We start from the raw sequence: 27,095 nt of genomic DNA on the forward strand, positions 1-27,095 counted from the left end.
TCATTATATGTGAAAGGCTAAATTGATATACTACCTGAAATTGCAAGTGACAGATTTGATCAAGGCTAGTTAGAAACATTTATCACTCAAAGGTCTAGAGACAGAAAGATACAGAGAGGTTACTTTAAACATTAGAGGAATGGGAAAGTAGAGTGATTGAAGAAGGGCAATGTAATTTATCAGAGGAATCACTCTCTACCTGCAGAGTTGATAAGAAAGCAGCTCAGCAGACAGAAAGTGGATCAAATAATGTTTCCTACAGGAGTGTGTCGAAGGGCAGCTCCCAGGGCTCCTCTCTTCACGGCAACTCTATCAGCTCTCAAGGAAACCACAAGAAAAACAGCAACACAAAAGCTGATATGGAAGTGCAGAATCAGACCCTGGTAAGTGCTTTAGTACATGAAAACATTATTACCTTCTTTTTAACTTCTGGATGTGTTCCTTATTGCCAGTACAAACAGGATAATAACTGTTTATGCATGATAGAAAGATTTTGTGTAGCTAGAGAATTGTGAATTAATACAAAAGTTGGCAGCTTGACTATAGGCCAGATTATACAGCTAGTCATGAAGATCCTACTGCTTCTGCTGGCAATTCAATTCCAGTGGAGATATATGCACAATGATGCTATAATCATACTGTAGTAGAGTGAAATAATAGGACCATTTTTTCCCCTTTCCCTGAAAATTGCATGCCAGTGTTGAACATTCCTCTGAACACTATAGAAATCATTAAGCCTAAAAAGTGCACTGCTGGTGGGGAAAAGGCAAAGTATTTGACCATGTTTGGGAATATTTGTCAATTAAGAGGGAGCCTCAAAAGCAAAAACATACATTTGTCCCATGTTTCTCTTTGTACCATAGAAAATCTCCCTGTTAATGCCCTGTAGTTAGTTTTATGCTTCGATAAGGTACTAACTATGCTTGATAATTTAATTTACCGAGAGAGTAAGAATGTTGCAATTTAGAAGAAAAATAATTTTATTTTCTGTTAGCTGCTAGATTCTGGTTCTTGAAAGGTTATGTGAGTGGCTAACTTTCCTGCATTGAGAAACATACACACACAGTCTAGGATTGTAGCCTAAAGTGCCCTTCCTTGTGAAGCTTCTAATAATCAGCCTTAGAATTTAGTGAGCAATTTCTTGCCTTGCAAGGGCCTTTCCCATGATGTTTTGAAGTCCAGGCACCAGGAGAACAGAGATGCTTTAACTTGATGAGCATTCTTTTCTCATTCCTGATAGCTGTCTTGACCATATTATTGTGATGATGATTAACAATAATCACAATTCTCACAAAATAGTCTGAAAACTTGTGCCAAATATAATACTGAACATAAAGTTGAGGCTATTACTGTTGTTGTTCTGATAAAACTGAGTTATTGAAGTACAGCACATGCAACTATTTCATCTGAGAGAATTTGAAGTACAAATTCTTTGGGATGTGTTTCAAGGATAAAAGAAATTTCAAAAAGCTTCATAATGGGAACTGGAAAAACTCTTAGTTTAGTTCTGACGTTTAGGATGCTTAAGGTTAAAGTATCCCACACATGGTTTCAACTTCAGGCAAATGTTTTTTTACTTTAATGCAGATGTCTTTCCTAAAAACATCTGCAAGGTCATTTTTTACAACTTACATGGAACATATGCAGAATGAATGTGTTGGAAAACTTTTTCCTCCTGACTCCTGTGGTATCATCTCTTCTTTGAAAATGTAGATGACTCCTGCATTATAAAACCACAAATTATAAGCATATCTAAGGCTGTCCTTGTAGTGTCACTGAAAGGAAAGAGAGAGAATGAAAGTCTGGAAATGTGCAATATGCAGGAAATTCAATCCAACTGATCTAGAACTTTGATAGCAAAGCAGAGTCCCTTATCAGAGCCACTCAGTTTAACTATGCCCCATTTAATATGGTCCTGACAGCTTAGGGTATATCTTCACTCTACAGAAGTACAAAAAACTCTACACACTGCTTGTACAATTTCTTTCTAACTTACTGTTTTCTAATGCTGCAATAATTTGCTGTGCTTTTTGTCTGTCATTTTGTGAAGTCTTCCTAAATGCAGCAATAATAGTCATTTAGGACTTAAAGTATATCTTCAAGAAACACACTTCATTTTATCAGGGAACTACAAAGTTTTTCCGTAATATACATAAATAATGGAGAAATGCTAATTATACTATTTAGTTTTTAACAAAACATGTTAGTCATGGGAAAAGGCATTACCTGTCCTATATTATACACTCTTTTGTTCACTAGGAATCAAAGTGGGTTTTGTATTGTTTTTGAAGATAAAGTTACATTATATGCTTCGTCTTTTTGATTTTCATATTGTGGTTTTTGTGGCACTTAATTCCTGAAAGAAATATCTAGTGCCAAAAGACTGAGGACATCTAGAATAACGAGATTAAAAAAGTGCTTACAGTTCTTAATGATAACTTATGAAAGAGATATACCTTAAGATTCCACAGTATGTGATATTTCATCTTGTCCTCCAAACTTCTGCAAGAAAAACAATGGAAAGTCTTTAAATTCAAAGTTCGTGCATCTTATTACTATCATTTCTAGTTATTCTTTGGTGTCTGCTTACTTTGAAGCAGACTGCAAAGGACCGGGAGATAGCTGTGACTGAAAACAGTCGCATGAAGTAGAATGGCCTGTTGTGCATTTTTTTACTTGTAAAAAGACAGAATGAATGCTTTTGGAGAAAACAGCATCAATCTTTTGAAAAGCCCTGAAGAAGATTTCTTTTCTTTTTTGAACAACGCAGAGTGCATTCAGTCATACGGGTTCAGTGCGGAAGCTGCTGTATTTCAAAACTGCGTATCATATATATATACTGCTTCTTTAAATCCTGGCCATAACATTTTTTAACATTAATTTTCTAGTAAGTTTTTCCTTTAAAGCCTATTTAATTTTTGATGATTATATCTCTTATCTTATGATGTGCCAGGTAAAGACTTGGGGCACTATTATGCTATAACATATGCACCAATTACCTCTGATTTCTGTTCATGCAAAGAAAGTTATTGCTTGACTGCCACTGAATTTATGGAAAAAGCAATGTTCCACCAATGGCGGCCTTGTGTATTCACCTTCAGAGGGATACGCTTCCCGGTAGTGTTCATCAAAAAAGCACTTTGCTCTAAAGGCCAGCCAACAGAAATACATAATCCTTTTGCCCACACCAAGGATATTCCACATTCTCCAATACTTTTTCATGTCCTTGGCTGGAGCTTAAGGTAAGATACAATCATTTTTGTGCTGCACTGCTTCATTTCATCTTTGTGATTTTATTACAGCCCAGCGTAATTTAAAAAAGCCATGGGCTTTACTTTGTGAGGTGGAAGTGTGGCACCAAAATCAAGACACCAGGAGTTTTGTATAGCACTGTCTGTCTGCAGTCTGTGTATATGGGGAATACCCAGAGATCTATCCTAATATTGTGAAATGTCACATCAGCAGCCAGCCACAGACCGCCACACAGTCTGCAAATGTGAGAAATTGTTTTACCTGTAATTCGATGCCAAATGATCACATACTCTCCTCTTCATTTTCCATAGCCTGGCGAGCCTCATTTCAGAAGAAAAAAGATGTAATCAAATCTCTTGGATTAAGAGATTATAAATGCACTTTTATAAATATAGAGAGTGAGTCCTTCATGTCTTACTGAGGCTAGTCACAAGAGGTCAATAGGGCTACCTGTGTAAGCCAGACAAGCAGAATATATACTGTGATCAAAGATATGTCATACAAATGATGATAAATTCTACTGGTTTAGATTACAGAACATATCTAATGTTATTGTGAATATGCTGTAGGTAGTTTAAAAGAGCAGAGAGTGATTAACAAATAATTTAAGATCTCTGAGATATTGAAAGTAATTTTTTCTTCAGTGCTGGCTTTCCTCCTCTCATCACCCTGAAAGTATCTTCATTCCTGTTTGATTTATATAGCATGGAAGAAAAATATGTCCCTGGATCTGAATTATGGCCACTGATGACATGTAATGGAGGGGGTTTTCACTGCATGCTAGGAAGACACTCAGGTTATATACACACTTGGGAAACAGGAGTGCAGAAGAACAGAGCAAAAATATGCCTTCATCTGAAAAGTAGAATATCTAATGGATTTGAATAACACATACTGGAATAACACATACAAGGCTCTTAGTGTGCACTGCATTCTTAAGTTTTTCTCTCTGTTTAGCTAATAAATGCTTTTAAACAGAGGTGGAAACAAAAACACCAAAGTTCAGTGTTTGCAAATTGACCAGAAAGATACCACCTTGTCACATACTAAGTTCACATCTTCTTTAGCATAGAATCTGAAACATTGTATTTCTGGAGAGAAACAAATAAGAGGTCAGGAGACCTGAGCATAATTCTTTTTTTTTTTTTTTTTAATGCAGAAGAATACTTTACCTTTTGAGGAATTGCATCTTCCAAGGATATTCTTTGACTGCTGCATATTGTGACTTTGAATGAAGTTACAGTTGTTATCCGCAGTCTATAGAATGACACAGGCTATATACTTCCACTCTTAGCTGCCCTGTAACTTTTCTCTGGTTTATTTCTGAAAAGATATTCTGTAGTTATCATGAAGCAATATAAACGGTGACAGATGTTCTTCACTTTTGTTGTTGTACTATGTACAGGCTAAAGTAGTCACAGAAAACCTGCAAGAAGAAGAGGAGGACACCATGACAAGGACTACATGTCAGAGTCATGTGATAGGTACAAAATTATATTTTACACTGGATTTTATTGCTGTCTCAGTTCTTGGAAAAAAACATGTTTAATTCTCATTACTTTATTTGTTTGCCCACCTAATGTCAGCTTTGGCATTCATTTAGCTCTGTTCCTGGATAGCCAGATTTCACCAACTATATAAAAGATGAGTACATACCATTACCAATTGTGGATCAATGGAATGCTTGACAGAAGGGCTTTGGAATCTGGCTGTGGAAGATCATTTCAGCCTCCAAAACTAATGGGTTACATATAGTGGCTTAACTTGAGGGTTGTTGTGCATGATACTTTCAGTAGGAATAATACTGATATACTGTAACTCTGTCATCTGGCCTTGAATTAGTAAAATTCAGGATAAAATTCTGAATAGCAGAATAATTACTGTGATAAACTAAACCAGAAGGAGTAGCAAACCAGGTGTCTGTTCAGAAGACCTTAAAGCTGTTACTGAAAATAAAGTTGCCTTTGCTCTACGCTTTTCAGGAGGGTAGCACCATCTGCCCTGCTTCTTGTTTGACATGTACTAATTTTTAACCACAGTACATGTTAAAATATCTAAAAGGCAATGGATGGCAAAACAGAAGTATGTTTGGGACCTGTATTAGAGCAGTATGTCACCAATATAAGGAACTAACTCGGAACAAAAAAGATTCTCCTTTAGCAAGTTCCCTTTGCAGGTAGAGACTGCAGCAATAGTTAAAATCTGATTCAGTGTTTTCAGGACACTGTAAGTGATCTTGCTAGGCAGAAGCTCTTTCATTTTACTAATACTGTCAACCCAGCAAGTGGGGCTGAACAGAAAGAGTTATCATGTCGAAATACATTTATCTTTGGGGTAGTAGGAAAATGTTTGCATGCTTTATTGACTTGTACATCCTTTTGAGTCCCAAATTCAGCCAAATAAACTCTGGGTGTCTTAATTGCAGAAAAGATCCCTAAACTCTTCCCTCTCTAAGAACCCAGCCATAACTTGGCTCTATTACAGCAACTAAATAACAAGAACTTTGAATAATGCAGTGTAAGACACTGAGTGGATTCTGTGAGTGGGTAGGCCCTAGCCCTGAAAGGACAAATACATGCTCCTCACTCTGTGAATAAAGGACTTACTGTTACTAGAAATTGCTGAAAAGAGAATAACTTGCTTAAGATTTCTCAGAATTATTTTTCCTCAGACTGAAATAATTATTCTGCCTCCGCCCCAAAATTCTCAAAACTTTTACTTTGAATTGATGTGAAATGTTTGGGTTTAATTTTTTAATTCAGCTACTGAAGGAGAAAAAAACAGCGATTTGCAGAGTATTTTTCTGAAAATACTCCAATGCTTCCTTGGTGTTCATCAGTGTAATTGGTGGTTGTGGCTGAGACCTAAATGCTATATATTTTGATATATTACTTTGTTATTGGGTCCTGTAATATGTCGTGCAGGTGGCTTTTGAGGGCATTAATATTTTGCTCCTCCCACAGGCAGAAAATCTGAGTCTCTGACAGGCCATAGTGGTTTTGGAGCAGGTTTGTTGACATTCCCCAAAGTCAGACTTCCGTTGTGCCTTGGGTTCATGAGGCCCTCAGTTAGCTGGGAAAGGTCATCACTGTGGGTCCTGACCTCCTGTGCACCAAAGTCCTTTTTTTTCAAAGAAAAGTCCTTTTTCTTCACTTTTTTCAGGTCTGATGACATGGATAAAGTGACAGGTAGGTCTGTGGCCCAGGTCTATACAAGTCCACAGTACATAGTGCTACAGAGATGCCACGCAGTGCTGCCCTTGGGAAATTCCTACAGCTTGTACAAAGACCTTTCCATCATCTGCATTATACCAATTACAAAAGCATCTTCTTTTCCCTAGACAATGCCATCTCTTAAAGGCTCAACACAGGATGCCAGCTATCCCTGTTCTGCCTTGTCAAACCATCTAGAATAACTCAAGGAGTTTGCTAGTTAATCTAGTTGTTAATGTCAGGAAACTCTTTGATGATGGGAGACATTATGTGCAATAGGTAGTACTGGCACAGTAAAAATAATAGAATTCTAAGCAAATTTGTTAACATTAGCACAGTGAGTCCTAATGCAGAATGTACCAGTCATTACTTATTTCAGCAGGACAAGCCCAAGCCTGAGAAATTAGAAGCATGGATCTAAGTGCACTTCATGAATACTCCTAAATCAATATCTTACTGTGTTTTATACCACTCTCATCGGGCTATGTTTTATCTTACACTGGTATTTTTGCTGCTGTACGTCCTCATTGCTCTTTCTCGATAGCAACCTTTCCTAGGTCTTGTTCAGATGCTTTCATCAAATTCCTTGATAGACGTTCTGGCATTCTGATACAAAGGTTTTCATAGAAAGATACTGATTTTTTTCAAGACTGAAACTCTATGCAGCTTTAAGAAATTTTCACTTGGAACATTTCCCATGTCAGCTTGTGATTTTTAGTCAAAACCATACACAAGGAAGAACTTGTGAAGATTATAAAGAACTTGTTGGTATGGAGAATTACCTGAGATGTGAGGGAGCCAAATTCGGCCTTCTTTGTTACCAACTCCTAAGCTTCTGGTTGTCAGAAGCAGAAGGGAATAATACAGGAAGGATGGCTATGTAGATGCTGTGCCTCACTGCCATCAAGCACCTAATAGTGAGCCAGGTCCATAGTCTGATCAAAGTGGGCAGTTGCTCTGTCCCCTGAGCAGTTCATGTCCTGGTGAGGCTTTTGGTCTGTTGTTTTCATGGAACAGTTTCATAGTGTTGGGGGTTCTGCCAGAACAGGAACATGTTTGAAATCTTGAAAATTTCAATGGGCTGTAAATTCATCTCTTCCTGCATTCTTCACCATCATTAACAGTTGTTTTAAGAAAACAAAGTTCACTGTGGTTTTGTAGCTGTACTTTAATGAGTTTATTATACTGTTTTTGATCTAAACTTAACAAAATAGAGCTGAATGTATAGAAGATGTAGAAAGGCTATGAATAAGCAGGGAAGATGTTCTTTACTATGGTAAAGAAATAATAGGAAAAACACGTGTTGCTGTAGTTGTCACTGTAAAAGACCTAAATTGACATCAGTTCTGCCCCGTTAGCTAATAAGCAAGATACATATAACTGAACAGTCTTCAATGTTGGTATCAGGTAAGACAATGCTGGTTCATCACTTTCTAATAATGAGATACTCCTGGGTGTGTTAAACAAAAAGTGTGTAATATGCCGGTTGCTAGGTTTTTAATTTATTGTCAGTTGTTGATCTAAACAAATTTAAGTATTTTGCTGACTTTTTGGATTTGCTAAATTGATAGAATACAAGAATGAACAGTAGTATAAAATCTCCCTTCTAGTATACCTGTATCTCAGGAACACATGATCATTTCCATATGAAGCAGTCATTTATATTGTGCTATATTGTACCTAAACATATATTTTAAACATTTAAAAAAATTTAAAACAAAAATATGTTATACCCTGGATGCTTTTCCTGTACTGTCGGTGAGGATGCCAAATGTGGCCCTGGCAACACAGATGCTGCCTGTGCTCCCACTTCCCACAGACAGGAGACCTAAGAATACACGAGTATCACTTTCAGGTCCAGTCATCATCAAAGCTCCTTCCTCAAGGCCTTTGCAATAAAGTAGTTGGGTTTTGAAAGAGTGATGAAGTGGGAAATGCTAAAGTACCTGGTAAGAGGAAGGACATGATAAAAAGGTTGACTCTCCCTTCATGTCATGAGAGAATCCCCAGCTCAGAAAGGTACAGCAGGGTCTCCAAATATTCCTATAAATAAAATTCTTTAATTGAATGCAAAGAGGATGTGTCAAGCTCCTGACAGTATTGCTCCCATGTAAACATAAAAAAGCCTTCATTTTACAAAGAAAAAGAATTCTGTTTCCCCCAAGGGAGTAGAAGAGTCAGTGTTTGTCTTGAATTTCCCCATTGTCACAATGGCCAAAAAAATTACAAGACAGTTACAGATGACACCTTTACATAGACAAGTTAATAACAGGACATCTTGTGAAGAAAAAAGCATTTGTGAGAAAGTTTAATGTTTCATATTTCAAGTACTGTTTCAAATTAGCAGCCACTCCTGGAAAAGTGTGATTGTATTAATTATAATGTATTAAGAGTTTTCACTGATAAACAGCTTCAAGGGAAAAGCCAAAAATCCATGGCAGAAGCAAACAAATGCTAATTACTGAAGAATTCATCCTTGCAGACAACTTCAAATGAGAATACTATGGTATACAGTAACAGTCATACCAAAGACAGTTTTCTTGTTTATAATATTAATCTGTTATGACTGAAATATGGGCACCTTGAAGGAGCAAAAGTATTTTTGGCTATACAGGTCCCTACACAAATTAAAAAGTTCCGGACCTTGTTTTCTTTTTTGGAATATATATATCTGTAATGAAGAGGAAAGTTAGTCATAATTAATCATATCATTCTTCTGCTGAGGCTGAAGGAGGAAAGACTGAGTGTGCTGTTTTCTCAGACATCAACTCTTTGCTGATTTACCAAACCCCATGTTTGAAAGCTGCATGATAATAATTTCTCTGGGTCCAGGTTCCTTTTCTCTTTGACACCCCAAATGGGTGACAAATTCACTAGAGAAGCGAGTCAACATTGAATATACTTTTTGCTAATGATATACTCAAGCTTCACACAAAACACAATCTCAGCATATATTCACCAGCCTAAATAGGCTAATGAGAGGTGTCTGAGAAGGTTTCAGGTCTGTTCTTAAATTTCTGCTCAGGTTTCAATACAAAGAAAGAGGATTTATTTTTTTTTGTCACAGATACTTCTATGTGTAAATATGTTTATTCACCATAGTGGATTTCCAGTGGTCATTCTACCCTTAGCAATTCCTAAACAAATCAAACAAGCACTTCTGGTTTAAAGCACTGAAGTTCAGGAGTACATAAGTACATGAAAGCACGGACAGTTCATCTAAAGGAATTACTTTATTGAACTGGAAAGTTTTTTGCCTTCAAATGTTACCTTTAATATGTCACTGATTGAACTAAAAGGCCAGATTCATTCTTTAATAAAAGCCTGTTGAGCTTTGACATCAGGGACATCACTGCAGGTAGGTTTTGTCCTCGGAATGACATCAGTGGTAAAAATAAAATAAATTAAAAAAACCTGAATAGACCTGCAGTTCGCTTGAGCATTGTGAGTACTCTAGGGAGAAAATACTTGATAATGCCAGATTTGGTAGTAGCAATCCAAAATATTTCTGGGTGGTGTTGGTAATGTCTGCTCTACTGGAAGCAGAAGGTGCTACCTACTGAAGTTGTATGGGGAATTAATTCCCTGAGGCAGGCTGGGGTTAGAATCCACAGTAGAAAGATTCACCGTTCTTGGAATGAAATTTTCTAACTGTGGCATTGGCCCCTATTGTTTGTTTGGAGTATTTCAGGTGAAATTCAGAGCCAGGCGAAGATTATGAAGGTGAAGGTAGTCAGAATTTTTGAAACTTTGAAGAAAGACTTGGGTCTAATTTTTGTCAAATTTTCATTAGAGGTCCAGGTCAGTTGCTCAAAATTGATTCATCCAACATTAAAAGAGAACCTTGTAGATACTGGCATTTCTATAATATAGAGAAAATGCCTGCAGATCCTTAAAAGGGTTTTGAAACGTTTCTAGCTAGATAAGAGGGTTGGGCTTCCACACTATCAAAGCAACATTAAAAGTGCATTGTAGAGTTTGCTGCTTTGTGCTAGAACAAAAACACACACTGAGGTCAAGAGATTCTTTTGTAGTTCTGCTGTAGCCCAGCACTCAGTTCCATTAAAGTTCTTGATAATCATCTGCCTTATAGCAGGCTTTATAATCGTTTTTTCTGCTTTCCAAGAACAACTTTGCAGAAGGGTTTTGCAGTTTAATTTAAAGGCAATCTGGTCAGAAAAAGGAAGGTCTGTCTTTTACGCAACTTCTTGGAGATTTGTCTTCTTTAGAGAACATTTGGTTGAATCCCTTAGATGCCTAATGTTCCAGAAAGGTAGTGTTGTTGGTATTTTATATGTTGCATTGTGTTTTAAAGTCCACCCCTTTAAGCTTTATATGCAGCAAAGAAAAGTGATCAAACTACATTTTCAGTAGAAACCAGGATTGTCTTTCACAGCAAGTTTTATAGAAGGTTGATAGCAACTTGATAGCAATTTTATAGGTATACTGATAGTAAACATAGGACATATAACATGTTGTAGGTGTAAGTGGGTTTGACTTAAAGTGAAATGTCAGCATTGTTATTATTTGTATTGAGGTATCAAAATAGTAAATATGATAGTATCATCTGTCTATTCTGATTTTGTTTTATTCAGCACCCAGTAGCCATACTATGAAACTATATATATGATAATAAAAAACCACACTTCATAAGCAGACTTTTCTATGAGGAGAAGGACCTGCATTCTTTCTAGTACCCCAGCTAAATTTGTTAGTCTCTGACTCCTCTTTTCTTTCTGGTTTTTCTGTATGGTTTTCCCACAAATATACCCATTTACTGCCAAGATATTCTTTTCTCACCTTTCCCCTCATGTTTGTTCACCTGCATCGTTTAAAACTGGTGGTCACTCTTTACTGCTTGTGTGGTGCCCCAGTATTGCTTCTTATCTGACTCCCCACAAATCTAGACCATGATATTACAGCCTGCCTTTTTGTTTCCATACCGTTTTCCATTTCCATTTCTAATCAACGGATCCTTGCTCCAGTGTCATCTGCCTTTTTTCTTTTGGTTTCTTTCTGAAATCTAGATCTGATGAACACCGGAACTGAAAAAGTATGTTTCAAATTCAATTTCTGAATGTGTCATTTAATGTACCTACTCATAATGCTTAATTATAAGTTATCCAATTGCCTATTCCAAAGCTTGATGAAAACAATAGCAGTTCATCTGCTTGTTTAATAAGCTTGCACCAAGCTTCCAGTAAGAGAAAAAAAAATATTGGACTCCCCCCTCTGCCAAAAAAAAGACTTGGTTTTATCCACCATTATGTAAACTACTAAAACTCTGGGTATTTTTACTGGAGTACTAAGTAAACAGCTATTGAATTCATGTTTTCTCATTCTCAGGGAATGGAAATAGATGTGAAGGAAACAAGCCTGATTAATGTGGTAAATACACTAAGTCTGACATGCATCATCCTAAAACATGTCCATTAAGTCTGACATATTTGAGCAAACACATTTACATTAAAGAACCCTCAAAACCTGGAGACAGATTAGGTGAGGTCTGTAATGAATTACTGAGATAAATGTAACAGAATAAGTGACAGAGGAAAGATGGTGAACAAATTGATCTGCATTACAGCCTGTGCATTCAGTAGAGAGAGGTGATCTACATCACTGTGGAGAGGCAAAAGGATAATCCAGAAGTTGCTTAAATGTCAGGCAAATCCTTGGCCGCCTTTAATGCATGTAATGAAGAACAATATTCAACTGATAAAATGTCTTTTGACCGCAAAAGAAATCCTCTCTTGTCATTATGTCTCAATGCCTGAGAAAACAACTTACCACTGTCAGTGTTAATTCCTTTCATCAGGCCATTGATAGAAGTTGAGAAGAACCATTTAGCAATCATCTTATCACTGATATAGCAGTTGACTCATTCATTTACACATGATCAGATAAAGGAAAAATGTTTGCTTTATCTTCCCCATCACCACCCAGAAAAGCTGTGGAATACCTGGAAGTCCCTACAGGTGAGGTTGCTGTCTGTAAAACCAATCAAACAAAGCCAGTTATTACTGAATCCATTTCCAGCCTGGGTCTGTTCCTGTTTTGAGTCTGCATGCTCAAAAATGTTATGTTTTGATACAAGTTGTGACAAGGTATTAGATTTTTCATGAATCCCTTATACATGAGCAATGGTACAAGTATGCATGCATTTATTTGTATGTCAGTAACAAAGCCGTTTTCTGAAGCCCTGAGTGCATGTGGAAGCTGAGAAGTAGGTGTTAAATCAGTGTAGCAGGCAATTTAACAACATGCTCACTTGCTATATCTAACCAGCTTGGATGTTAATCCAAAGGACTAGGTTCCCAATTGCTAAAACAATGATTAATTAATAAATGCTAAAATAAGCTGCTTGCCTCTAGCAACATCAGGATCCAAACTTGTTCATCCAAAAAAACCCCAACAAAGCCTCAAAACCTAGTGCCATAAGGGGCCTGGAAGATAGGAGAGAGACCCTTACAACCTCCTTATCTATGATGTCCTCAGGATACTTCAGGCAGGAGGCATGTGTCAAAATGCACAAACAGAACTGAGCTTGGCTGGGTAAAAAGCAGTTACATTTGTACTTTCAATCACCTAAATGCCTCTGTCAGTTCCTCAAAGTTTATGCCATTTCAGGCCTCCATCTAATATCCCCAAAGTGTTTACACTTTAATGCAATTATCAAGCACTGTTCTTCCTCTTTCTTACTTTAAAATCTTCATTTTCTGATCCTTCAACACCATCGAAATGACCTGTGTATGTGGTTTACTTACTTTTCTGAACCAAAGTAGCTCAAATGAGGCATCACTGAGGGGAAATCTTGTTTAATAACCAGTAGGCACTGCAAGAACACAAGGTCTTGTGTGTAGAAGCTCATAGGTTGGAAGTTCTCCTGCTCAGGGACTTCATCAGTTGAGTTTTGAATATCTTCAAGGATATTGTTCTAAATCTGTCCATGACCAGTGTGCCATTTCTTTGGGAGGCTTTACACAACATTTAGCAGTCCTGTGTTCTTATACTGCAATATTCATGTTACTGAAGATTTGGTGTGGTCATGCTGTTGAGCAGCCTTCCAAGGCAGCGTGGAGCAGCATTCTGCAATGCCTCATTTACCATCCCAGGACTTGCTCATCAGAAACAACTCACACTAGTGCATAAAGCTGATTAAATACCCTCTCCTTCTACTGAGTTGCTTTGCATCTTTTCAGTGGAATTTTATTAGCGCATGTTTTTCGTATGGATGAGAAGGTGAACAGGCTACTTTGCAGAATGGAGATGCCTCCAAGAGGAACAGCATTATGTGGGTTTCGGCCACTGGAAATGGGATGAATAGTGTCTGATGTGTTCTTGACTCTTGTTTGGCATTTTGGTATTAATTTTGAAATGATGGTCTGAAGGAACCTATGATAATAGAGTGGAACTTTCTGTGTATTTTTCTAATTGTTACTTATATTCCTTGAAGATGATGGAGAACCTTGCCAATGTGAATAATAAGAAACTAACATCCATTAGTGTCTTCTAATTTATGTCAGCTTACCTGCTTCACAGTCTGGCAAAGACAAACCATTTCTTTGTACTTTAAAAGATAGTACACATAGCACTTGTCTAATTGCCAATTCTTCTGCAGCACTGCTGCAGCCTACTGTCTAGCTTGTCTTCTTTCTGTGGAGAGAATTAATATTTTGGATCAACACTTCCTTATTAGCCACAATGATTTGCTGTTAATTTCCTTCTTTGTCATTACCTTTATTCACCCAGAAATACCACATTTTAGCACTAGAACGAAAAGAAGCATGGGTCTTTATACATTATATATAGGATACAGTCTAATTATTATTCAAGATACTGACAATCTGCTGGTCTCATTCAGGCTTAAAATGTCAATTAAACAGGATGGCCTTAACTCTGAAGTTAATGCTACCATGTTGATTTACACTGTTTTACAGTCTGGCCCAATGTATATTTGTTTTTATCACTCAAATCAGGACTGTGCCTGATTATCATACTTACTACAGGATAGTACATGCCAGCATTCTCTATAACAGTGTGAATCCTTCTATTTGAAACTTTTCTACTTTACATGTTTTTTGCTTCTGGCTAGGACCATCTGTAGATGTGTATGGAGCTTCAGTCATGCATTTCCTATTAACTCTAATTCATATACCTGAAGTACAACTGAACAAACCGAAAAACATTTTGAATTAGTATATGTTGAGTTATTATTTTAAACATTTGTTTCAGCTGTGCTCACATGGACTTTGTACTCCTTTTCTACAATGACATCTAGTAGAATTCTTATGAAAAATACATTTTCACCTGAATTACCAATTATACTTGAGCTGTATTGGCATATGTCTTACCAAATTCTTACTCTGAGGATGGGATGCCTATTCCTCATTTTGTTGTTGTCTTTGCCATTTTTAATTGAGTTTGAGGAACTTTGATTCATGTCTTCATTCAGAGACCTGAATTGTTGACATTTGATTATGCAATTAGCCATCATAACATATCACAGAAAAACAGGCTTTTCAAAAAAACCCCACTATAATAGAGAAATAATACCTATAAAATTAGTGCATTGTTTTTAATACTAGGTGAACTTGAGAATTTCTCAGAGTTTGGACAATCCACTGTGAGGAAAAGAAAAAGAAATCAATATATGTATAGTGAATAATTTCCTTACTTCCTATCTTTAACATGCAAAGAGGTCCAGTATGTTGTTTCAAAATGTTCATTCTAATGGTGCTTTTGAAACACCATGTAATATTGCATACTTTTTTTGGTTTGGTTTGGTTTTTTGCAAAAGATAGACTTAATGAAAAAAATCTCTGTTCATGCTTCTGGATTTAAATCATGATGGTTTGTTACCAGCTCCTGCTTCCATGCAGTTAGTTTCACAGTCATTCAGCTGGCTTGGAGGAGCTGAACTTGAGTACTGAAATGGAAAGACTCTGTTAATGAGTATTCACTTCATTAATTAAGAAATAAAATCAGTGTGTTTCAGGTGTGCATGTATATTTGTAACTGTTTATTAGTAGTACCCTTAAGTAAAGCCATCTGCAGGGCAGAACTAAAAATAAATTATTTAAAGCTTCATTTAATATTCATGTGGCTTTAATTTCAGTCTTTTTTTGTACTAATAAACAAAGTGATGTTACTAAAATATAGTATGTTCTCCTGAGCATTTGCAAAACCCAGAGCCTCCTGTGCACTTATAAATTGGTCTGCGTTTACCAGAGACAGCATTTATGCTTAAAGCACTATCACTAGTCCTATCTGTTGGGAATAGAAAATCAAAGAAAGCGTCTCAATGTGAGTGAAACCAAACTCCAATTTATAAGAGAGTTGCTTAAGAGCAGGTAAATCAGTGGTTCCATCCCGTTATCCTTAAATGCTTCAAATGCATTAGTTAGTGAATAGAAAACCTGAATGGAACAGCCAAATACCAGCAGCAAATGCTCCCTTGGGCACTGTGTGTAGCCCATGTATCTGGGATGCTAAGTGTAACCTCTTCTCTTTTGTAACTGCAGTCTAATGCAGTTATTCCCAGACTAAAGTTAAACCAGCTACCTCTAATAATATTAGCAAAAATAACAACCTTAATGCTTCTTGCAAGTATTTTGCAGCTTGCTATTAATTCCTGAACAGCCTCCAAAAAAGCTAGAGTAAAGGTATTTCTACACAAGCATTATTCATTCAAGTGATTGCAGGTTGGTTACATACTGGTTGCCAAACTCTTAGGTTCTTTATCCTCACAATACCACTGTGTAATGGGGAGGTGTGATTAGCTCCGTGTTTTAATATGAAGAACTGAGGCATAAAGAGAGGAAGAGATACACCTGTGGTTACATGGAAAAGGCATGGCTGAGGCAGCCCTTAGCTAGCACCTGGGTAAATAATAAACCGTCCTTTCTTGGGCTTTGCTACTTATAGGTACAATTTCTGAGAGTTGGGACATGTCTTTTCTGTTAGTGAACAGCAAATGAAGGGAAGCCTCTATGCATGCCTTGAACGAGCAATCCCCAGTAAGATGTTCCTTAGATCGTGTGCAACTGTTAGCTCCCAGCCTTTACTAAGGGAAATAGAAGGCTATTCTTTCTCAGTGAAAAAGCCTGGAAAAGCCACATTTCTGCATTGTGGCAGATCTGTTGCTTACCTTGGATTCACACCTTGCATCAGATGTGAGGACTTTTCTTTCTTCTCAGCTGTTACTCATCTGTAAGGATTTCTTAAAGATAGTTGCAGATCTGTAAGGCTGATTGGCAAGTGCAGAGGTAAAACCAAAGGGGGACATACAGCCAAAAAGAAAAGGGATAGCTCCTCAAAGCATTTCTAGGCTGGCCTCATTGACAGCCAGGCTGCAGCTGGACTTCATTTAATTACCTTTTACACAGAGCTTAGTTGCTCTTCACATGAGTTGTAAGTCTCAATATTTCTTTTCTATTAGGACTCAAATTGTATCTATTTCTAATATCCTGTCTCCTGAGAACAGTGAGTAGATTTTTAGAAAGAAAGTGTAACAGCATAACAGAGAGATCATTGCAGACGTCATCAGTTGTGGGACTTCCCCAGCTGCATGTAGACCTTTGTATTTAATAAACAGTGAGAGATGTGGAGTAGAAAATTCCAAGAATTATCCAAGTTCTTTTTCCGACTCATTTAGAATTTTGTTCTCTATAACAACCCTGTTCCAAGTAGCTTGCTGCCATTCTTTCCAAGCATGAAAGGAAGGGATCTAAATGCCTGGAGGGGGAGGGGAAGCACTTACTGCAAAAAAAAAAAATTCCATAGATAACTGCCAAATTGGAGTACAAGATTATTAGTACTCACTAATAATTAAAACTGATCTTTTGACTTACTAGTAGAATTGTATGTTAAGGTGGGACTGGAATTAAAATAAGGCAGCAATTATCTGTTTCGCTCAAAAAATACATTCCAAAGATGGGATTGTGGTCATGGAAAACTGTGAAGACAACTGTCAAACTATTGGGCAAATGACATATTGAAGTTGGTGGGTTTTGCAAAAAAAAAAGCTTGACTAGGAAGAAGCAGTAGAAAGAACACTGAGTAAGTCAGTAAAGTCTGTGTTTATTGTGGTTGTTGTTGTTATTATTGTTATTATAAATAAGCATAAATTGTAATCCCAGATTCAAGCAGCCATGAATGAAGTTCACTTGTGGATCCATCATTTGAAAATACACTGCACAGTCCTTCTCCCATTTACCTTTCCTTAGCATACATTAGAAATAATTCCATTTCACCAATGCAGTACCTATGGGAGTATCAGGGCTGTGGAAACTTGTGTCTTTTCTAGTTTTACCTACAATAGCCTTCAGGGTTTTTTAGTTTTGCATACTGGTTATACTTCAGATCTAGATAGAAAACAATAATGCATTCATCTTTGACTAATTGGATCAAATTATGGTGTAAACCCAGAAGGAATAATCTACTTAAAATTGACATTGATTTGGCAGAAATACATTCATTTTTTTGTGGTTGCTTTAGCATTGCAGATGAAGAGAAGGATGTGCAAATAAAGAGATCTGTTTTGCCATCTGTAGTTTAAGTTCTTCCTGCCAATGCCACATGTAGCTTGAAGATGTTTATTAACTGATAAAGCAATTTTGCAGAGACCTATTTACATTTGAAATATTATTCTGAAAAAAAGAAAAAGTATTAATTAGTAATTTGGCATGTTTCAAAATACTAGAAAAATTATAGTCCCTTTGTGTTTCAGAAGAAAACAACTACATGTCCTCTGGTTCCCTGTGTCAGCATAGTAGAAAGTCTTGAACTTTCTAATGCAAAGAAAGGTAATTCGTTAGAATTTGTGTATTCTGTTACTGATGGGAATTATGCCCTTTCCTTTTCAGTGTCCTAGACACTCCTTGCAGAAACCCCATTCAATGTTACATACCTCTCAAAACCTTCTTTCAAGGCTTAAGTGAGTCTGTACTTCTGAAAACAGCTTGCTGGAAATTTCCCAGTGAAACTGTTCTTGATACAGAGCCATTTTTGACTGATATTTTTTTCCTGAAAATGTCTGCTTTCTGTGGAAAATTCTCGTGGTTACTCAAAGGTTTCAGCTGAAATCTGCGTCAATCGTGCAGTTTTGTAGGCCAAAATTTGAAAATTTATGTGAGGAAGATCTTAAACCAGCTGTAGTGGTGAGCACAGGGGAGAATTCCACATTTTTCCTGAGGTGAGACGCTTCTTTGAAAGAAAATATGTCCCTGTGCTACTAGCATTATACATAGAAAACCTGATACAAGAAGAACTACCTGTGATCTTTTTGACCTAAAATACAGTTGTCCTCTTTGTTGCTGTTTATTTTTAATGTTAAGATAGATTGCCCATCAAAGTTGAATAACATACACACTTCTGTAACTTTGCTACCTCCAAATAGAAACTGTTAGTTTGTGTCAGTCATTTGAAGTAGAGATAATGTCTGTTTCCAGTAATTACATCTGGTATCTGTCAGTATGTTTCATTAGTCACATCGTGGTTCTACCTGACAGGCTGAGGTTATTCACAGAATCACTAAGGTTGGAAAAGACCTGTAAGATCTTCAAGTCCAACCATCAACCCAACACCACCATGCCCACTAAACCATGTCCCACAATACCTCGTCCACACATTTCTTGGACACCTCCAGTGATGGTGACTCCACCACCTCCCTGGGCAGCTTATTCCAGTGTTTCACCACTCTCTCAGGAAAGAAATTTTTCCTAATATCCAGCCTAAACCTCCCCTGGTGCAACTTGAGGCCGTTTCCTCTTGTCCTGTCACTAGTCACTTGGGAGAAGAGACCAACACCCACCTCCCCACAACCCCCTTTCAGGTAATTGTAGAGCGCGATAAGGTCTCCCCTCAGCCTCCTCTTCTCCAGGCTGAACAACCCCAGTTCCCTCAGCCACTCCTCGTGAGACTTGTGCTCCAGACCCCTCACCAGCTTCATCGCCCTTCTCTGGACACGCTCCAGCACCTCAATGTCCTTCTTGTAGTGAGGGGCCCAAAACTGAACACAGTATTCGAGCTGCGGCCTCACCAGTGCCGAGTACAGGGGCACGATCACCTCCCTACTCCTGCTGACCACACTGTTTCTGATACAGACCAGGATGCTGTTGGCCTTCTTGGCCACCTGGGCACACTGCTGGCTCACATTCAGCCGGCTGTCAATCAACACCCCCAGGTCCTTTTCTGCGGGGCAGCTTTCCAGCCACTCGTCCCCAAGCCTGTAGCGTGGCATGGGGTCAGTCATGGCACAAGTTGGTAGAGAGGCAAAACTGTACTTACAACACATTAAGGCCTATAATTATTTCCTCTCAGGACCTGTAAGTCCTTCCCTGCATGCCCACATCCAGAAATGTCTCCTCTTACTATATTTAATTCAAAGTGGGTGAATTGCCTGACCATTTTGAATGACATTATGTATGCACATAAGACAATATACCTGCTTAATAGAATTGCTGATTGATGCCTTATTATTTTAGCTTTGTGGGTAAAACATTGGATCTTGTGGCTTCCATAAAGATTTTTATGGATGGTTTAAGCATCATAATAAAACTCACATATTGTTTTAACTAGGTGGTCAAAATAATCATGGGTGAATATACAGACTTCTTAAAAGTGTAACAGTCCCTATGTAAAGAAAGACTGTTGTGTGATTTGTGAATAGACTAAGCATCTGTGAAACTCTTTTTAAGATACAACATAAAAAGATTTTATTAGAATGTGAATCTTTACTTTACCTGAAGAAACATTTTGAAACACTCTCCAGTTATTCAGTTAAAGGGTTTGTGTACAACATGTGGCATTATATCCCCCGTAGTAAAAATATCTTTTCACATTATCAATGTGTATCAGAAGCTGCGTTTAAAAGCTATGTCATCACCTTATGTCTTCTGTTGTATGAAATTAATTAAATCTCTGGGATATGTGCTAGGACTCAACATAGGTTTACAGAAGTTCAACATTAGAAAGACTAACATGCACCTAATATAAAAGTGGGGCAGATTTTGCTGCTTTGCTTATTTTGAGTAATTTTGCAACCATCAGTGTAGAACTTAGCCTGAGGGAGGCTGGACCCACGTTTCTTGTGTTGTGCTGGAAGCAATTCCCTTCATAGTAGCTGTTCTATGTTTTCTTTTATTTTTTTCCCCCAAACTGATTTTCCATTCATATGCATTATATAAAAAGAGCAACAGAGAAGGGTGCTATATAACAATGTAAACCAGCATGGTACCAGCTCAGACTGAGAGTTCCTCTCACTCTCAGAGTGACCGATACCAGTGCCTTCTGAAGGAACACAAAAGCAAGGTTAGCAGTCAGCTTCCCTGGGTATTCTCTTCCAGTCTCCGATGATTTGGACCAAGGGTAGTTTCTGAGCTAGAGACGGTGTGTTTGCGGTATCTTTGTGGCAAATGTTTCAGAAGAAATTTTAAAAAGTTGAAAAATAATTAGGTTTAATGATTTGTTGCTGGTATTTAAGATGCATTTTTAAATGATCTATGCTCAGGAGAATGTCCTAAAAGACTTTAATGAATTCTAGGTTGTCGGTTCTTGTCAGTGGGCTATGTTTACTTCTAACTCTTTTAATTTTTGCATTTCAGAGGAAGATGTAAAAAAAACCCACAGAAACAGCTGCTATTGTAATTTTCCACAGTGATGATCTCATTTTTAGAACTCCTAATACCTACCAGCCTGAGTGTATGTCCCTTTTCTATTCTCCTCTTGTCTATACCCTCAGAATGATGCACAATTTTCAAAGATCCTTTTTATTCCATCTAATTTGGGTGCTGACCCCATGTTGAAGAGGTCTTAGTGGTCTACTGATACCAGAATAATCTGGTAAAACACCAGTGATGTTGGAATATGCCAAAGCCTGTTCAACTGTACAAATTACCATGGTGTCTAGCTGATATAGGACATGAACTGCATGATCATCTTGCCTGTGAAAAGATTAAACCTGAAAATTATTGAGGAGTAGAGAGTTCAGAAAACTTTCAGAAAACTTTCTATGCAGTGTTAACTCCTTTTGCTTAGTGGCTGAGAAGCTTCTCAATATTAAATGCCTTCCTCAAATTGTCCACAAATCTCTTACAACACCCTGTCATCAAAAGATTCCCATGCAGTCAAGAGTTTCTTGATCTCCAAGAAACTTCTCTAAATTCTTCCTTATGTTTTCAGTTTTGAGAAATGTTCCTCTACAGTAGGACTTCCAGGGACTTCGTTTTCTGCCCAGACTCAAATCCATATGATGGGAGGGAGGGAAGGGGCTATTTCAGTATTTCAGACTTTTGATTCTAGTCCGATTATTCAGTGAAATGGCAGATGGTGAGTCTATCTGTGTCCACTATAAAAACTAATACCATTGTGTGAGCTTCTTTGTTCCCTGGTGGGGAAAGAGGAAAAAAAAAACAAACAGAATCAGGGAAGGAATTTGGCTTGTATGCCAGGAAAAATTCACAAGCAAAAGCAATTAAGCTAATCTATAACTCTTTTCAGACTTTAATGTTTTGCAGAATCATTTTTCATCTATTGAGTAGTACTGTCGCAGCATCAGAGATTTAACTTTTACATATTTTCATTACGTAGTCTTGTGCAGCTCTCACTGATAACAGTCATTTGAAGTGTCAGTGCAACTGATGAAATCAGATGGGCCATGAACGGTTCGATTTGAAAGCTGTCACTAAGATGTATAACATATTTTTTGATTTTGCAGTTGCTTCATAAAGTTTAAAAACAACACAAAATAATGTATATTCATTCAGTAATACAAATTGTTCTGAGAGATACTTTTTTATTTGTATAATATAGCTTGAGGGGATGAATTAGTTACTTTTATTAGTGAAAAATTAGCATCCATAAAGAATTTTGTGGTGTACTCTGTGGATTTAGGACTAGGTTTTTGAGGATTGCTCAACATAGTTGAGTCATGGGATTTTTAAAAAATCTGTCTTTAAGTGTCACAATGGGAGCTGCTGAGCTTTAAGCACTTTGAAAGCCAGGCTGTTTTGTGGTTGTTCAGAATTAAAAATTAGTAAACTGTTTTCCACCTGGTGTGTTTCCTTTATCATGGATAAAGGCTCTATGAAGGAAGACTATAATCGATTAAAACTATTTTTCCTTTTTAATTAAATGTGACACTGCTGCTGTGCTCCTCCATCACTCTCCCAATTATTTTGGGAACAGCAGGAGACTGTATTTTCTTGGAAGTATGGCCCTCAGTATTCATTTCTGTTGATTTTATGCTGTTGCTTTCATGGTCCATTCCTAGACATACACAAGGTAACAGTGGGCAAGACAAATCCTTATGTCATTTTAAAAAACATCACCTTAGAACATAAAATAATGTTCATCTTCCAGTTTTCCCTGAGCAAAAGATGAAGCTTTGCTGTTTGGTACATGTTTTGAGTCTATTAATTTCCCTGTAATAATTAGGAGGGAATAACTTTTCAGTTTCTTAGAGAATGCGCAAAAAGGAAACAATGCTACAAAATCATTCGGACTCCCTGTGGAACTGGGTTGCAAAATCAGGTCCAGCATTAACTGTACAGACAGCAGAGGAGAGACTTCAGATTTTTGTTTTCAGGATGTTCTTTTCTGTGGTGCTTCCAGTTTACTCCATGTCTCTGCTGAAGACCTCTGCCTCTCCAACATAACCAGTGTTGCACCAATGTCTTTCTTCTGGTCAAGAGGAAACTAATGGAAGTCCTTTCTTATTCTATATTTTCCTTTATTTACTAACTCTGTCACTGATAGTCATTAGTTGAAGCATTGCCTGTCCATGAGCTAACACACTGTTTAAGCTGGATTATGTACAGAGTAAATGGCAAGGGCAGACACCCAGCATTTTAACTTACTTTTTTGCACTCTGTTATATCCTGAGAGGAACAGTTCACCCACTTCTAGCTGGGTATTTTACTATTCTAAAACAAAAGGGGAAGGATAACTAGAGTAAGAGGGTTCAGTGGCTGGGATACCTCCCTTTGGTGCAGCAAAAACAAATATAATTCTCTTCTTTTTCACATTTCCTGGAGAAGCTTCAGCAACTTCTAAAATCATTGTGGCACATTAGCTCAAAAATGTGATGGAAAACATAGTTGTCAGCTAGCTGTGGCTTCCACACCTTATCTCCTTTTACCTGTGGAAAGAATTAATTGGGATGCAGTAATTGTGTGAGAGAAATCAGAGTCACTTGTTGCCCTTTTAAAAAATAGCATGTAGTTTGTTTTGCTGTTGCAGCTCAGCTAGACCCTGTAAGCTGAACGTGTTCAGTATGACTTTCAATCTTTCTTTGATCCTGAGTGACGAGGATAAGGTAATGAGGAACATGTAAATATAGACTGCTCCTCTTTTGACAAGAACCAGGAAACATAAATCGACATTTAATTTATCTGTAAGTAATTTCTTACTTCCTATCAAATAAGGCCCATTGAGATTAAGATATTAACAGAAAATGACCATGTTAATATTCTTACTTCAAAAACAAACAGGAAAAGCCTATAGAGGAGAAATATTTCCAAATTTCTGAGAGTATTAGAAACACTGCAGAGGAAAAAAACATGAAAATGACTTGACAGAGGACTGCTAACTACAACAGACTTAAATAACAAATGGGCATATCATAAAAAAAATCAATACTCAGGAACACAGAAAATAGAGATGGAAAAGATATATTGGGTCATATTCTGCATCTCCTGCTGAAGTACAGTTGTTCACTGCAGTATATCTTTTACCCAGTGTAGCCTTAAATTGTTCAAAGCAAAGGAAATTCCTCTACATCCTTTGGGAGTGTCTGCCACAGACTGAAGATCTCACTGTCAAGGGATGTTTCCAGGCGTTTAACATAAATTATGCTCATTTTCCAACCATTAGTGTTGAAGTTCCCTCCTTGGTGTTTATACCTCTCAGAAGGACCTTGCCATCATAGTCCCTTTGATATTGTTTGCTCGTTATACAAACAAAAGGCAGGTCCCTGGAAATTGATAGAAAATAACAGGGCAGGGTAGTATTGTTATATCCTAGCTGCTAGAATAGCAATGAGCACTTATCTACACTTGCATCTTTCTCTGTTCCATGGTTAGTAAACCACCTTTCCAGTAGGATGAATTAGCTGGAGGGCTGTGTGTGACCATACTGCTTCCAAACCAAGTACTTAAGGCATCCCTGTCCAGCATCATGTTGGAAGGTGTACACTTACCCAAAATGGGATGTGCAGAACCAGAGTGTGACAAGGTAAACAAAGCCATGGCTGTTGCTATCCAAGTTTTTCAGGACTCTCTGAGAGATGGCTGTCTCTAGGAAATTCTGTAGATCTTAGTTTTGTGTAAGAATAAATGATAGATTTTGATTAACACCTTCTTGTAAGAAAAACAATGAAGAAAGCAGAGGTATGGAGAGGCCAAGCTTTTGTGGAGTGTGGGTTTATGTAGGAAGAAATACATTATGCTACTCAATTCCTCACACTGGTACCCTCCAGACTTTCTGTGGACCTTCAAACTAAATCATTTAAAAATTCCAGCTGTAATCACTTTCTAGGACATGCCCTTCTTATTCATGATCACATCGTAACTCTGAAGCAGGCCAATTTCAATGTTTTGGCATCTGTTCGTTAGTTTAATTGCGCCTCAAAATGGTATTTCATTGTATTCAGTTAGATAAATGTATTGTGTCAAAAGCATACAAATGACAGGTAACAGCATACTCACAAAATGTAAAATGTTTTTCTTTCCTTGAAACCTTCCCTTGAAGATGCCCTTTTTTCCCGTAGACCCTTTCACTGTCTTTAAAGACCAGCGACACCTTTAGCTCCACCCCATCACACAATTTTCCTGTATCTTAGAGTCTTGCTGCCAGATGAGGACGCTGGACAGTGGGATTGGAACCTTCCCCCTCCCTGACTCAGGGAACCGATCTACAGGGCGGCATGTTTCTAAGCAAGAATCAACCTTGAAAACAGAAGTCCCTGCACCATCTGAGCAAGTTGTTCTTTCAGCTCCTTCAGTAAAAGCCAAAACTCTTGAGCGAGAAGTGCCTTCAACAGCTAAGAGCCAGGAGTCTGTGGAAAGCGTAATTAGTCACTCAACATCTGATCCAGCCATGACTGCCAAAGGTATACGACCTTTTCAAAGTCGCCTTCCAAAACCGGCTTCCTCAGGTAAAATGTCAATTGCACTGAAAATCACATTATTTCTGCCCTGACGTCTGTTTTGATTAGCAGAAGTCCTATAATAATGACAATTGATAACAGAAATGTTAAATGCAGTGCAGAAGATATTCTTTTTATGAATGCATAAGGTTAACAAGTTTGTGACCTGAGCCGCATGGAAATTTTGTCACACATAATGCTTATCTGAGGAAGAAAAATGTGTTAAGTACTTAAATCCTTTTTTCAAGAAACAGTACGTGAAGAAAAAACATATGCCAGTCTTGGAATTTGACTTGAATAAGAATGCAGATGTTCGGCAGTATTTGCAGTGAAGTACAACGCATAGCCATGTTGTCACATAGAAAAGGTATATTCCTAAAGACTTGCTTTTGAAACCAGATTTGGACTAAAGACTCATTTGGCTTCAATGCATAAATTCTGTCCCAATGAATATATGGCCTTGACCTCAAACAAGACTCTCACTGCTTTATTACATTATACAAATACATTTCTATATATGAACATAAAATACCTTACTTTCACTTACCAGCTATATGTGTGTTTCAACTATAAAACAAAAGCTGACAAAGGAATAAAAAGACTAACAATCCAGCAAAGCACCAACAACTAACTTTGTATCAGTAAATAGTTCCATTGAACTTTGTGCAATTTTTTATAAATGCACACTGACCATTTATATACATTTTTGAAGGGGTTTGAGTTATTAATATATATGTCAATAACATTAGAAATCATTACATAGAGCATATATAACAAGCGAATTTTTCGTAGTCAGCATAATAGATATGGTACAAAACACAGTAAAAGTAATTGGTTTAATGGAGAAGAGTATTGTTGTACCTTGACCAAATGCAGTGTCATGTATTTATTGGGGTTATGGTTGTTAGCACTTTGTCAGCGTTAAGCATTTATTGCTCCTATAAAAGTTGTTAGTGTTTAACTCGCATAAATCTGTATCACTCTACCTATAAGACAGATTCCATGTAATTAGCATGTAAGGTTAAATATCAAGTTTAAGCTTAGTTTAAGGCTATCAAATATGTGTTCTGCTAATGAGCTGATGTATATTGAGCCTAGGAGGAAAGAAGCCTCTTTTATATGTTCATAAGATGCATAACAGAAGAATTCTAATTAAACATCTTAGAACTTAGTTGATTTAGCAATATTCCCAGTGCAGTATTGTAATGGTATAATAGACTGCAAACACACATTGTATGCTTCATTGCAGACTCCCCTGCTCATTTAAAATCAAAGCTAAATAAAAGATATTTTAATACTTAATATTTTTTAAATAAATGTGCTGTTAATTAATGGTACAGCTAAGAAGGATTCAGAAGAGAAATCTTCGTTATAGATTATATGCTACATGCTTGAATAGCCACATGTGTGACCTCAATTCAGCAGTGTGCTATAGAGTAGAGTCCGTGATTAAACACTGTCATTATAACAAATTGAACAGAAACGGC

The 27,095-nt window shown here is 37.3% G+C and overlaps 1 protein-coding gene across 1 annotated transcript in view; it reads left to right on the top strand.

Annotated features, from left to right (window-relative positions):
• The window catches only part of NCKAP5 (NCK associated protein 5), a 382,667-nt gene that overhangs the window by 323,228 nt on the left and 32,344 nt on the right, over positions 1 to 27,095 (top strand). Inside the window, exons 13-15 of the mRNA XM_059820618.1 lie at positions 206 to 383; positions 4,658 to 4,736; positions 25,303 to 25,617. Coding sequence (XP_059676601.1) covers positions 206 to 383; positions 4,658 to 4,736; positions 25,303 to 25,617 — 572 coding nt within the window. The remainder of the gene's footprint in view (positions 1 to 205; positions 384 to 4,657; positions 4,737 to 25,302; positions 25,618 to 27,095) is intronic.

Source organism: Gavia stellata, chromosome 8, assembly GCF_030936135.1.
Source record: "Gavia stellata isolate bGavSte3 chromosome 8, bGavSte3.hap2, whole genome shotgun sequence".
NCBI lineage: Eukaryota > Metazoa > Chordata > Aves > Gaviiformes > Gaviidae > Gavia > Gavia stellata.